Here is a 13,524-nt window from a genome sequence, read left to right on the forward strand (position 1 = left end):
ACGTGATTTTATTTTGTTTTTTATCATTTTGAAATCCACCTGTGATCGACAGAGTCAGCACTGTGACTGATTAACTACGCACTGAGAACACACACATCTGGGAGGTTTGGTAACCTCACTCTGTAAACAACAACGCAGGAGAAACTTTGCAAGGTTTCGCTCCACAGACCAGTGACTCACCTGGGTGAAACATCCTGAACAAACACAAGACTATTCAGACACTGAGGCCCAGGCAAAGAGCTGCCGTTTTAAACTACTGACCTCTAGTCGAGTTTCATTTGTTTCGGGTTCTCTCTGTTTCCGTGCTGCTCAGAACGTGAACGTCGGCTCTTTATTTGACAAGTGCAGAAGGACTCAAATAGGAAACCCATGATTAATGGGCCCACTTTCTCACCCATTCATTGTCAATTTCTCACTCTCTCAAAACCATAAAGACACTCCTGAAACAACAGAAAGAGTCTCCAGCTCAACTTTCAACACGTCACTTGTTTCCTATTTCATAATAATGATGTTCACATAAGCACACCTTAGAGCAGAGCTCTGGAACTTGTGACTCTGGAGCACCTTTGCTGTGGCTAAATAACATTTCTAATAAAGTTTTTATTCAAGTGGCAGGAATAATTGGTTTAATTCTTAAATTTCATGCATTATTTATAAGGCAAAAAGAGGTTTTAGCTGCCAGTGTGTGTGCTTAACTTTGTAAAATACCATATAAAGCTGCTCTAAATACATGGTTTCTTTGCAGCTTTGGCGAAATATTTAATCAGAATGCCTATTAGATCAGCTTAACCAAACTAAGAGTTTGTTAACCTGCTTTTTACTTTGTTTATTCATTTACCATGCATGGAGAAGACTATTTTTCCACCAATAAAACTTGTTCATAAAGGAAAATATCCTCACTAATGTTAACTGAGATGTATGCCGTGTGTAATCACCTTTGTGCTTGTCTGAAACGCAGCTTCACAGAAGAATGGGAGGTTATTTGCAAGCAAAATAGCAAAACCTAAGAGGATGGCAACTGATGAGTGCTCTGTTTTTTTCCTCTTGGCTATATCTGATCTGGAAGCATCACCGTGGGAAACAGAAAGCATGGGGCAAATTCTAAAAATGTGGTCCAGATTGAAAGAAATATGAAATGAAGTAAACAATCACAAAGTCTTTAGTTCCTGTTTTTGTTTTAAAATAGCTGTGGTGAGATTTAGTAGTTTGATATTCCCCTCGGAAGCTCAGAACGGTGTAAACAACTGAGCTTAACGTGTGTTGTTTTATTAAGATGTCTGAATGTAGAAGAAAGACACAAATAGACACAAATCAAACCAACCCACACTTCCTTTGCACACACCTGTCTTTTACTGCTTTACCGTTTCCACCTCCCCATCTTCGGTCTGCGCCGGAAAGAAATAAGTGGATGAATAATTACAGGTATAAACACCTCGGGGCCATCCAAAGGGTTTTTTCTTCTTTCCTCTTCTGATATTCTTCTAAACATTTCCGCCTCTTGAAAGAGTCTTCAAAACTGCTTCCCTTCACGTGCCTTCACAGCTCCGCTACTTCAAAGCAAAAGCCGGGACCATGAGGAGGCTCTTATGGTCATTTGTATTTTAATCTTCTTCACCCTCCTCTTCCCCTCCCTCTACAACCCCTTCCCGTTACTTCTTTATCTCTACCGCTTTTATCTCAAAACCTCGAAATCTATTTATCTGCTTTCATCCAAATATATTTTGAACTTTTGCTCAAAATTGCAGATTTCCCAGGGAAGAAGTCTTCGTGAACATTCAGTTTGTTTGCCTTTTTTGTCTAAACAGGTTGCAGATCAGTGAAAATTTGGGTCTTTCTAGTTTTGTGGGATTTGGCGTATTGATGAGAATTTCTCAGGGGTGCACTGATTGGACTTTTCCTGATCAATGCCAACTGATTGAACAGAAATCAGAAATGCATCGAAGCATGTGGTGTTGGGTGTAGTGTCAGTAGAGCAAAAATGCTGGGAGTTTTTAGGTTCGACGCATTTAATGAATAGGGAAAAAAAATCTGATTTTGCAGTGTCTGACCTGCCAATTGCTGATCACAGACAATCAAAGGAAAATTGAAACTTACTAACTTTTAGAAGTTATAAAATGGTAAGATTTAAAAAGTATATTTTAATCCCTTTTGAAAACAATTAGAAAACTGCACAATGTAACTTTTGGCCTATCAAAAAGCTATTTATATTCTACTACCTCACCACTGCTTTAATGTTACTCAAAAGCTTTAAAAATTTAAATTAAATGCAAATAAAAGCTCTTTTGATCTAAACAAAGGGGCATTCAATGTACACATATATTATTTATACAGCTGTAATTTCACACTTACATACTTCAGAACAATAGATACTTGAAACCCTGCCAGATCCCACACCCTGAACCCCTTAGGCATGTTGTAACTACAGCGCTGTTTATTTTTCTGGAACTTGTACATGAAAATGTGAATGGGAGATAATGGTAAAGTTTGGAATTATAATGTGGTGATATTCAAAGAAAAAAAGAAGATCCCAGCTTTTTCTGCCTTCTAGTGAAAGCTGCTTTTCTTGTATGGCTCTTAAATCCGAGTACTTGGGGTCCTTATCGTAGCCAGTCAGAGGCAGGGAGGCCCCAGCGCCGCTCATCCCAGCCTCTGGGTCTGCACTCCATAAACTGGGGGGGATTAGGGAGGCCTCAGCATGTGTTGCTGCCATTGTTTACCAAAGGACTAAAGGAAGGCTAAACAAACCCCCTGTCAACACGGTGGTACAATGGGAAACAAGGAAGTGGCAAGATCCTAGAGTCTTGCACACACAGACGCCGTTTCCCTTGATCTTGTGAGGATTGCACTTTATTCATTTTCTTATTTTGGAAGACGCAGTGAGGAAGAAAGTGAGATGAGGAGTGGAGCCTGTCAGCAGCTGATTTCCGAATGAAACATGCACTCAAAGCAGCAAAGAATAGCAAAACAAAAATGCTGTCAAAATGATATTTCCGTTCACAGTTTGGAAATTCTGATTTGGTTCAGAGAAGGCTGTGAAGGGGCATTCTGAAGGCACCAAACATTACATATTTTCTTCAAAACAAACAGCTGAACCTCCAGAGTCTTAGAAATGATGTTTCAAAGTTCCCGTTCCCAAACACGCATGCTGCCTCTCACCCGTCTTCCCGTCAATTTTTCAATTTTGGTCTGTGAAATGAAGTGTCAAAGGAGCAGGAAATTCCCCAAAACGAGACACGAGCGTCGCATGCTGAGCTGTTAAACACAAGCTCGTAAATTCCACTGACGGGCTACGGTGCTGTCTAACAGTAATATTATCAAAATATTTACTGTTATCCCAAAGAAACCTGTGAATTTTAACGGCAGGGTGTTTACAGTCAGCGTCCGGGCTCAGCCGGCGATAAAAGCTTCCAGTTTATCCGTGCTGTCGTCGGAGGTTGCTGACGTCTTCGTGTGACCACAGCTTCCACATCACAGGGAGTTTCACAGCCTATCTGACAGCGAATAAAACAACTGCATACAGTCAAATATCGGATATTAGGATTCAGGGTTCAGATACTAACCCTTTGACCAGCTTAATCTCCCATGAGAGCCTTTTAAAAGTTCACAGAAAGCCTTTAAATACTATTGAGAACCTTCAAACTATCTTCATCTGACATAAAAAAAATGCTTTGTTAAAACACACTGACTGCCTTCACATTAATTGTAAATTTTAAGACTAACGTGCATCCGTGTCATCAGTAAAAGTAAACAAAATAAAGGCAATGACCAACAATTACTCTGATGTTTTATTAAAAAGAGCTGTTTTTCTCTTAACTTAAATCATTTATGCATCACTGTTTAGTTTCTCCGCTTTAAAAGCTCTTCCTATTTACTGATCTGTCACTGATAGTGCTACACTTTGCACAGAAAAACTCTTACAAAACATCACATTTGTAGGATTTTATTGCAATAAGCTTGCAGCTTTATTTAGGCAGTTCAGAACTGTTTGAAACGTTTCGACGTAAAGGCAAGACTTTTCTGCCTTCTTATAGACCAAGCAGGCTGAAATATTAAACTGGTTTGGTGACAACAACCCTACAAACATGTGAACACGCTCAACTTTGGTAAATCTTTCTTACATAATGTCAATCAATGCAAACCGCTAATATTTTAGGGCAAAAACAGCAGTTGGTCGTCTACGTACATGCAAAGATTTTCATTAAAAGAATAGGTTTAAGTAGCGCAAAGCGAAGATAATACTGAATAAAATAAACAATACTTTCCTTTGCTTTGGTTTGACTATCTGATATGACTGGGGATCCCTTTACTGTTCACAGTATAAAATGTATGCACTCAGGTCTGAAGGTCTAGCTCACATCACACATCCATCTACTACTATTCTTCTGTCTTAATATTTACTTATTTGTTGTACTAACCTTTATAGAAAGCCTCTCACAAACATAGCTTTTATAGGCTTTTATAGTTAAAAGGTGCATGAAGTGCAGCTTTATTTATCAAATTGATCCAAGAATGGTTTGATTTCTGTAAGAAAATATGATATCTGCCTATTTATAAACCAAGAAGTCTGAAATATCAAAGAGGTTTCGTGAAAGCACGCATAGAAATGTGAAGACACACGTCTTTAAAACATGATATCAATCATTGCCAACCACTGATTTTGGGGGAACACAACACTTATTCATCTGCATAAACTCAAATGCTTGCATCTGAAATGATCATTAAGGACTTATGCCAACTTATAGCTTTTCTCTCTGTTCCTTATAGTTTTCCAGTTTCTATCCATAAGTCATTTTCAAAACAGTTTCAGAGCAGCGATAATGTTTGATAATAAAAGATCAGCACGGTAAAGTACAAAAGCAGAGATGTCCGCCCCATTTGGGGCACAACAAGCCTTTAGCTCAGTCATTTCTTCTTTACCCCTTTAGTTCCCAAGTCCCCAAAGGTGATCTCAAAGGACAAGAGAATGACGAAAGAAAGTTGAACTGAAGCGGCTTAGACGAAGACAGCGAAGACAAGAACAGATAGAAAAAAGGTGGAAATGACACAAAGCAAATCCGATTTTGAAGGAGGAAAAAAAACATACTTTTATGTCTATTGAAAATGTTTCCTCTGCTTTGGTTTGACTCCCCGAGATGACAAAGACTCCCTTTAAAAATTGTTTTTAATCCACAGCGTTATGCAGTCAGCTAGTGATGGCCTGACACACAAATGCATGCATGCTGCAAAACACCCTCTAAACGACACATACACACACACACACACACACACACACACACACACATACACACGTACACACACAAGTACATACATACATAGGGGGAGAAAACAAACATTAGCACACAAAACACACCATGAACTCTGGATACAAACACAAGCCTAAGGCACCAAACTTGAGGAGAAAGCATGCAGATGAACACAACAAATATGCCAAACCCTTAGATACATACTTAGTGTAATGAAGTTAAACAGCAACCATGCACACATGCAAACACAATATGCATTCCAGATAAAAGCTTTATCCAAAGACAACATGCTGAGGGGAGTTTAGTCATATCGGCTAATCCCACAAATCTTCTTCTCTGGGCATTTCCTCTGATATCCCCATTAATGTGGCAACAGAAACATGTCCCATGACATTTTTCAATAGCAGTATAATGGCTGAATATAATAAGAGTGTAGATGCACTGTGTAGCAGTGTCTGCTTTGTTAAAAATTACACGTCGATAAGAGTTTAGAAGATCCTTTCCATAGGATGCAAGGAGAGCAGGTAGAGCGTTTCAGTTTTAATTAAATGTAAATAGAAAACGCATTAAAATTTTAGCCCTTGAATTATTTTGCCTCTGTATTTGCAAATGAAACGTGAACCCCCTCCTCCCCAGAGCTACAGAAAAAGTTCTCAAAAAGCCCAATTAACCACGTTTAAACAACTGGACCTGGTTTTTTACAGTTAAATCAAACCCACATGCTTCACTGAGGGGAATCACACAGACAACTAATAAACTTAATGTTGAACTTTCTGTCATTCAGCTGATGCTCTCACAATGAGCTCAGCAGTTTTAGGCATTTTTACGGGAACACACAAAGAAGTTTTGAGAAATTGTTTTTTTCCTCTGTTGGTATGTTGCTGGTAAATGATAGCTAAATAAAATGAGAGATTAAAGTTTATGGATGCAAATAAAGTGGGGACTCCATCAAATGAAGATCTTAATCATCATCATGTAGTCTGTAAAACATTCAAACTCTTCCACCCTTAAGGAAAAACAAGAGCCTCAAGAATCTTGCGTTATGTAGATAATCATATTGAATTGATAGAAAACAGAACACAACTGAGTGTTTGCATTAGATATATGTTTTTTTATTCATTGATCTACAAATTATGTCTTATAAAATCTTCCCTGCAACAAAATTGAGTAAATATAGTGAAACTTTTAAGAGACTTCTAAATTAATTCTCGCTTTGTGAACAATTGCTGCCTATTTTCTACAATATGACAAATAAAAAGCAACGCTAAGGCCAGAAAAGATGAACAAAGGTTCCTATAAACCCATATTTGTCCTACTGAATGTTTAAAGCCGAGGTATGTGGAGCCTATCTGAGTCAAAAACATTGGCAGTCACAGTTATCCAACATTCAGAGATTACAACCAAAAGCAAGTAGTAGGGAGCAATGCCACCAAGCAAGCAAATGGACCCACACAGACAGACGGAGATAGACCATGTGTCACCTTGTCTCACGTTAACACCGCAACACACAAGAAAACAATAATTTCCCTGTCAGTCTCCCAGACCTGTAGTTTCTGATCCATCTCTTCCATCCATAACCAACCCCCACCTAAACCATCACCGCATCACCTGCTACGACACCATTCTCACCCACTTTCAAGTGGCAGGTAGAGGGGCCCCGAAAGGCAGCTTCTGCCTCACAGGCAGCGGGCTAATTATAAGGGAGGCAGCAACAAGTGAGCATTGTGCAGAGTCTCGAAGACACACAGGAGAAAGAAAGTGCTCTTTATCCTTACCCCCCACCCGTTCCTTCATCATGCTCTACGTTCCTTCATCATGCTCTACCTCTCCAATCTCTCCATTAAATAAAACAATCTTTAAGAAGAGACACACTCGCTGTGTTTTTTTGAACATGTTGCCGGATGTGCAGATTAATGCAAAAAAAGATGTTAAAAAGAGCAACAAGTACGCTTACTTGTAGTGCATTTGGTTTGTAGTGCCAGCATGTTGTATTATCAGCAAAAGCCTTTTAAGGTAGAACTTATAAACATTTAGATTCATTTCTGGATAGTTCTATTTTCCCTGAAATAACAAACTGCAACCTTGCCTTTGCAAAAAGCTGCTCCGACAGTTTTACATTTAAGAAAGCAAAGAACAAACGTTCAGTTTAAACAAAAACTAGACAAGAGAAGATATTACAGATGTGCTACAGACACTGCGATCTTAAAAAAGCATCTAGTCTTTAAAGAATAAATTTGACTGGAAAAATCTCTTCTTCACACAATTATCTCAAACTACAGCAGCAAAATGTCGAAGATCTACCCTCTTTAACAATGTACTATCAGCAGAAGCCATTGGTTAGGTCAGGGGACATATTAACACAGCACTTAATTCATAAATTTGGCACTACCTCTCATGTTTGGTGAAGTTACTCATCATATCAAAGGAATTTTCGTGATTATCTTTTCGGACTGTTGAGCAGGAAGGTCTGTCCTGCATACCTGAAGCCCTTTAACAAGTCTTTCCAATGTTTGTCTATAGCGGGTGAACACTCAGCTGTTATTAAGGTTACGACAAACCTTCTTATAATTCATGCTCAGTGTGAGGCGATGGAAAAACATCACGTGGAGCGGTTCGCTATAACAGCACCAATTATACTTCAACAAACCTCAGCAGAGGACAACTACCAGCTCCCTCTCAAAAAAAAAAAAAGCCATTCATTAAGGATTCGCCTCACCGGCCTGCGACTCCTCAATGTTTTTTTAGATGCAGCTTTATTTCACAAAGAACAGCACAAGTCAGAGCACACGTAAAGTTTGGGATTGATTCCCAGTCAGGCAACAGTCGCCTTAGCGTGCCTCCTCGGAACCTAAATAAGCCCTTACTTCACTAAAACACACAGGTCTACAATAAATAGAACAGAGTCGAAGGGTTTATAGCGCCTTTAACTACCATGTGTATATTATATAATTAAAACACATAAACCATACTAAAAACTATAAAAAATGTACAAGATAAAATCGTTTAATGAAAAAAGATGCATTTGATATTCAGTTTAAAGTTTAAAATCTTTCAGAAATCTGATGACACATACATTTTCACAACAGCTTATTTAAAAAAGTATCCCAAAAACTTAAATCTTTATGAGGAACTGTTTTGTCTTGGTTTGACCAGAAAGAAATACAATCCTCTTCAGGCTGAGATTAGCTAACAATTAGTTTTAGAATAAATACACTGAAGATGTATTTGCCTCAACAGCAAAAACAAATCAAAAATACAAGCCAGGGGTAACTATTCTCCAGAGAGAGTGGTCATCAAAACCAAACCGGTGGACCTCATTTGAAATAAAAACAAGCACTAAATACAACAGCAGGGCATGAACATCGAAGTCACAGAGGTAAGGCCGGCCTCAGACAGAGAAAACACACAATCGGGACAAACATCAGTAACCAGTAGGCAGCAGGAAGGGTTAAAAGAAGTAAAGTGGACTTACAGATGGAGAAACTGAGCTGTTGGGGAGATAGGGGTCAGGCAGCATCAGGAATGGATACCCCGGATACGCCGGCGACTTGTACATGCCTCCATCTTGTTGCTTCGACACTGAGGTAAATAAAAAAAAAAGGAATATTCACAATTCACAAAACAAAAAAGGGTCAACTTTGAGCTTTTAAAATCTCTTTTATAAGGATCATTTATAGCTATAAAGGAGAGTTATAAAAGCAGTGGCTGAAACCTGATGCAATTAAAGCTAAATCTGACACTTACTCACACTACACAGCCGAGAAGATTTAACAACCTGAAAACGCAGGCTTCCAAAATAAAGGTGCATGCAAAGCAGGTAAACTATTACCAAGTGGTTGCATCATGTCACATCCTTGCACGAGCACAGACCTGATATATATGTAATACTTTGCACAACACCACTGAAGCCGTCACCTACAGCCCAGAGGCGTGAACTTCAGGAGCTGCGTTTGTGTAAGTTTATTTCCACCACCGCCCTTATTAAGCGTGGGGCCTCTCTCTCTCTCTCTGCAGGTCACACACTACTAGGTTCTAAGCCTGTGAAGACTGAAACTGCAACACAAAGCAATTGGCCACAATTGTCACTGCTAAGCATTTCTGGCCAGGATCTGAGAGTAGTGCTGTAAAAATAACACAGTTCTGCTTATATATATTGACCGATTTCTGCAGGTTTCAGTTTGTCTCAAAGATCCATTTGAAACCGCAAAAATACGGATTTGATGAAGACTCTTCCTCACAGTACCCCAGTATGACAGCATCTCTTCTTTTAGTAAGGACTGAAATGAGAGAAACGACTGACGGCAGCCTATAATTAAAGCTGCCAAGTAAAACTATACACTTTCAAAATGTGCTTGCATACAGGGAAGTTACTCTGTTCTGTTTGGGTGGCACAGGGGAAAAAAAAAACGTAACCACTCTTTTCCCAAAGTTCAGGAAAAGCTACAGTTTCCCTCAAAATATGCTGTCAAATGCACCACCATAAGCAGGTCTCACTGTAATGGAGAAAATGAACAAAATTACTCCAATGGACAATGTAGAATATAGTTAGAATTAGGCCATTTAATAAATAACTGTTTTCTTATGATGTGGAACATATATGTGAGCTTTTTGTGCCAGAAACAGAGCAACTCTGCCAAACCAGTGACAGATCTGAGAGCTGGAGCTGCCAGATGATGACGTTTAGATTGAGTGTGTCTCCGTCTTGCATGTTTTAAAATCTAAAACATAGATCTTCTCATGTAGCCTCACAGGCATTTATGCTGCGTTCTTGTAAATTTGTATATTCTGTAATGCAAAAACAGAACAAAAGAGTACCGGAGGCAAATTCCTTGTTTGTATGTACGAATGTGGCAATAAAGCTGATTCTGATTCTGTAGCTGGAAGTCAGGACGTTTTGGGAAGGACCTCTCACTCAACCTGACGGCGTTGTAGATGCAAGGAAAAACCAGGCAAATTGCAATAAATTTCTCTGCACTCTATGCATACAAACACTAAAAGGAACATGTTCACCAATGGGGGTTGCATTGCACCATGAGTGTGACGGATTTATTGAAATACAGATTTTACTTTTTTATATGCATGACAGCCACACTGGACTTTACAAACGAGAATTTGTTGAAATCAAGAGGCGGTCCTGTTCATTTTTTTTGTTTTGAAAATACCAATGTTTATTATCTTGCAAAACTTCAAAAGCTATGATATTGATAAAATGTCCAAAACTATTGTTTCTTTACACTCTTGCTTGATATTAGATAAATTCTTTAAATGCAATTTTAAGACTTAACATTTAGCCCATTTACAGTGCATTGCCATTATGCTACCCTGAACCTCTACTCCCCGAAACTTAATTACCCTGAACACTAAACTTCCCCTGCACTGTTTGTCATCTGCAGTTCGACTGCTGCTGCTGTTTATGGGAAATACATCTGCTGTCGCTGAGAGGGTCAACACGTGCTTGCTTCCACGGAGAGAAATTACTCTTTTTGAGTGGCAAAGAAAATAAAGGTTGGACAAAACTCACAATGCTGACCTACTCTTTTCTAAACATCAAGAAAATGCTACAGCTGAAAAATGAATTTGAATGCGAAGACATGATGAGCAAGCCTTAGCGTTATAAGGAAAATATTAAGAATATAAAAATAAAAAAAAAGCTTAGAAAGCTGAAAGAAATCGTAAGTTTTACGTCCCTCTTATCTAAAACCTGGAAATGCACCAATCAGGCTTTTCCTGGCATATACCAGGTTTACTTTTCTTTGAGGTTTGAGCTGCACACTCCAGTTTTGGCTGACACCAATTATTTTTAATGATTATAACAGATAAATGACAAAAAAAGGGATGCAGAGTCCTTGTTAGGAGCAGTAGTTTTGAATCCAAGTTATAATTAAGAAATCACAAGATTATCCCCACTTGCATATTTCAGATATCCCTAAGCTTTATCTGATATCTAATAAAATAAAAAGGTTTTTTTAAGCACATCCTGTTGATAGATGCATCCATTGACCAAAAACAGTGGGAGTTCCTTATTTTTAAAGGACTTGAAAGTAAAAAAATCCAATCTCTTCAGTATTTGACCTGCCAATCTCTGATCAGGGACAAAGGGGAAAATTACCCAAATTTGATCTCTGACCAACTTATTGTGACATTTCTAGTAGAAACTCATTGTTTTGACGCATTTAAGACATTAGGGGAAAAAACTTATTTTATTTGTAGTTGGAGGAAAAACAGTTCAATTATCTGGATGATGGATTGGTGCATCTCTAGTGAGGGTCGCCCTTTTCATGCAGGGGTTATAACCCTAATAAATTAACTCATAGTGTTCAGAACTTCTTGATATGAAATGATATGTTGCATTGAACATCATCACCATGGTGTATTATCCTTGTGACTTTTTAAAACCATAACTTTAAACCTAACTGTGTTAATGAAAGATACATAGTATTACGATGTACACAATGAATTTTTTCGTTTTTCATGTTGTGCATGCCTGTATTTAATAACTCGCTGCAAATCAAGTTGTCATTAGTACTCACTAAAAGCTGAGCTGAGTTGAATTTAATGAACAGGGAAAAACTAAATCTAATCTTTAATTATTTGTCCCATAACCGAAGGAAAAAATTGTCTGATTCTGACATCTTCCCGCTCAATCGGCGCATTTCAACTAAAAACTTGTATCCTTGAGTTGTGAGGCATATTTGAGGTTTGAGGGAGGGGGAACAGAGCAGGTGATGGATCTGAGGTAAGCCTGATAACTGGTGACATGATGGACATCTTTAAAAAGTCTTTGAAGTTGGTTTTAAAGCTACAGCACGTGTCCCGTGACCAAAGAGACTTTTTTTTTTCAGACGCTGTAGTTTTTTTTTAGTTTTTTTTTTTTTTTTTAAATCATGCTTAGACAGAGTAGCCTACCACTGGCCACTAAGGGTGAAAGAAAGAGAATAAGTGTTTCAAGGAGTTTTCTTCTTACCTCCGTCAAGATGCTCTCGGTGTTTTTCCTGGAAGATCCTGTGCTCGCCCTGCTGTCCTCGTCTGACCGCCTAGAACAACAAAACACGGACTCAGGTGAGATTTACCCCCAAAGAATTGAGAAAACAGCGGAAACCCGCCCTGCAGCAACACGAAGACGGACTTTATAGCGACTTTATCACACATTCGTGGCATGTTTTGACTCGTGTCGAATGCGGCATCTCCGGACAGCATGGAAGCCTTACTACTTTTATGCCCCAAGGCGCTATTTTTGGTTTCATTCAGCGCTTGTCACTGAGTGTAAAATAAAACAAGCTCTCACACACTGTTTTGCTCTGTGTTGTAGTACACACACACACACACACACACACACACACACACACACACACAAGGACTCTGTGCCACCTACCGCCGTGTTCGGACTTTGATTTATTTCCGACTCGTTCACCAGAGAGGACTTGAGGTCGGCCAGGTCTCTCTCTGTGAACGCGTTCTCCTGGATTTTCTCCTCCTGCTCTCCTTCGTCTTTGAACGCTATCATCTCATCATTCGCTCCCAGGTCGTCCCCTCCGCCGCTACTGAGCTGAGGCATGACTACTTCCCTCCCCTTGACTTTTTTTTGTCCTCTTATAAAGTTTAGAAAAAGAAAAAACAAAACAAAAAAAGTATAAATAAGGCAGGGAATAACGTGACTTTCTCTGCTAAATATCCTCAGTTTGGAGCGCCTCCAAGAAAAAGTAGAGAAAGCTCCACCATATAGAGAGAAAAAGTTGAGATGTAGCGTCCCCCGGCTGGCTGCTTGGTAGAAGAATAATGTTTCGCTACAACAGCAAACAGCTCATTTGAGCCCAAGACAAGGCGAGGAGTCCCGACTTCAAAGGGCGCCGACCGTTTGATTGACAGGTCCGATGACTTGTTGGGGGGTTGTACGATTGTTTCTGCAGAGGGCTGAGCCTCTTAAAGAGACATCACCTCCCTCTGCTCCGCTCAACAGGCATTATTCATGACTTCCAGGGCCGTGTTCGCGATATTCACGGTCCGCGGGCTGCCACAGTCAGAAAAGGTTTTCACATAATATATTATATTCTAAATAAAAGTGATATTTGTATTTATTTTATAATCCTTTGTTGCCAATTAAACAGGAAGCAAATGTCTCTGCAAATAACCCTAGAAACTTTTACGCACTTAAATTACAAACGTGCATAAAGATTAAGTAGATATTAAATATTCCTTATTTAATATTTAATAGTTCCACCAAAATAATGAATATATGGAGATATATTTAAATATATTTAATATGATATAAATATTGACTAGT

General features: G+C 38.9%; 1 protein-coding gene across 7 annotated transcripts in view; it reads right to left on the minus strand.

Annotated features, from left to right (window-relative positions):
- tcf7 (transcription factor 7) overlaps positions 1-13,096 on the minus strand; it is an 87,804-nt gene extending 74,708 nt beyond the window's left edge. For 2 of the 7 annotated variants that reach the window (XM_047379165.1, XM_047379167.1), the window contains exons 1-3: positions 12,616-13,096; positions 12,208-12,277; positions 8,716-8,822 (exon numbers count right to left, since the gene is read on the minus strand). In XM_047379165.1, the coding sequence (XP_047235121.1) occupies positions 8,716-8,822; positions 12,208-12,277; positions 12,616-12,798 (360 nt within the window). In that variant the 5' untranslated portion in view covers positions 12,799-13,096. Of the gene's footprint in view, positions 1-8,715; positions 8,823-8,987; positions 9,109-12,207; positions 12,278-12,615 lie in introns of those variants that run through there. The other 5 variants (XM_047379166.1, XM_047379169.1, XM_047379170.1 and 2 more) reach the window with 3 other exon arrangements.
- Between the last annotated feature and the right edge of the window lie 428 nt (positions 13,097-13,524).

Source organism: Girardinichthys multiradiatus, chromosome 11 (genome assembly GCF_021462225.1).
Source record: "Girardinichthys multiradiatus isolate DD_20200921_A chromosome 11, DD_fGirMul_XY1, whole genome shotgun sequence".
Taxonomy (NCBI): Eukaryota; Metazoa; Chordata; class Actinopteri; order Cyprinodontiformes; family Goodeidae; genus Girardinichthys; species Girardinichthys multiradiatus.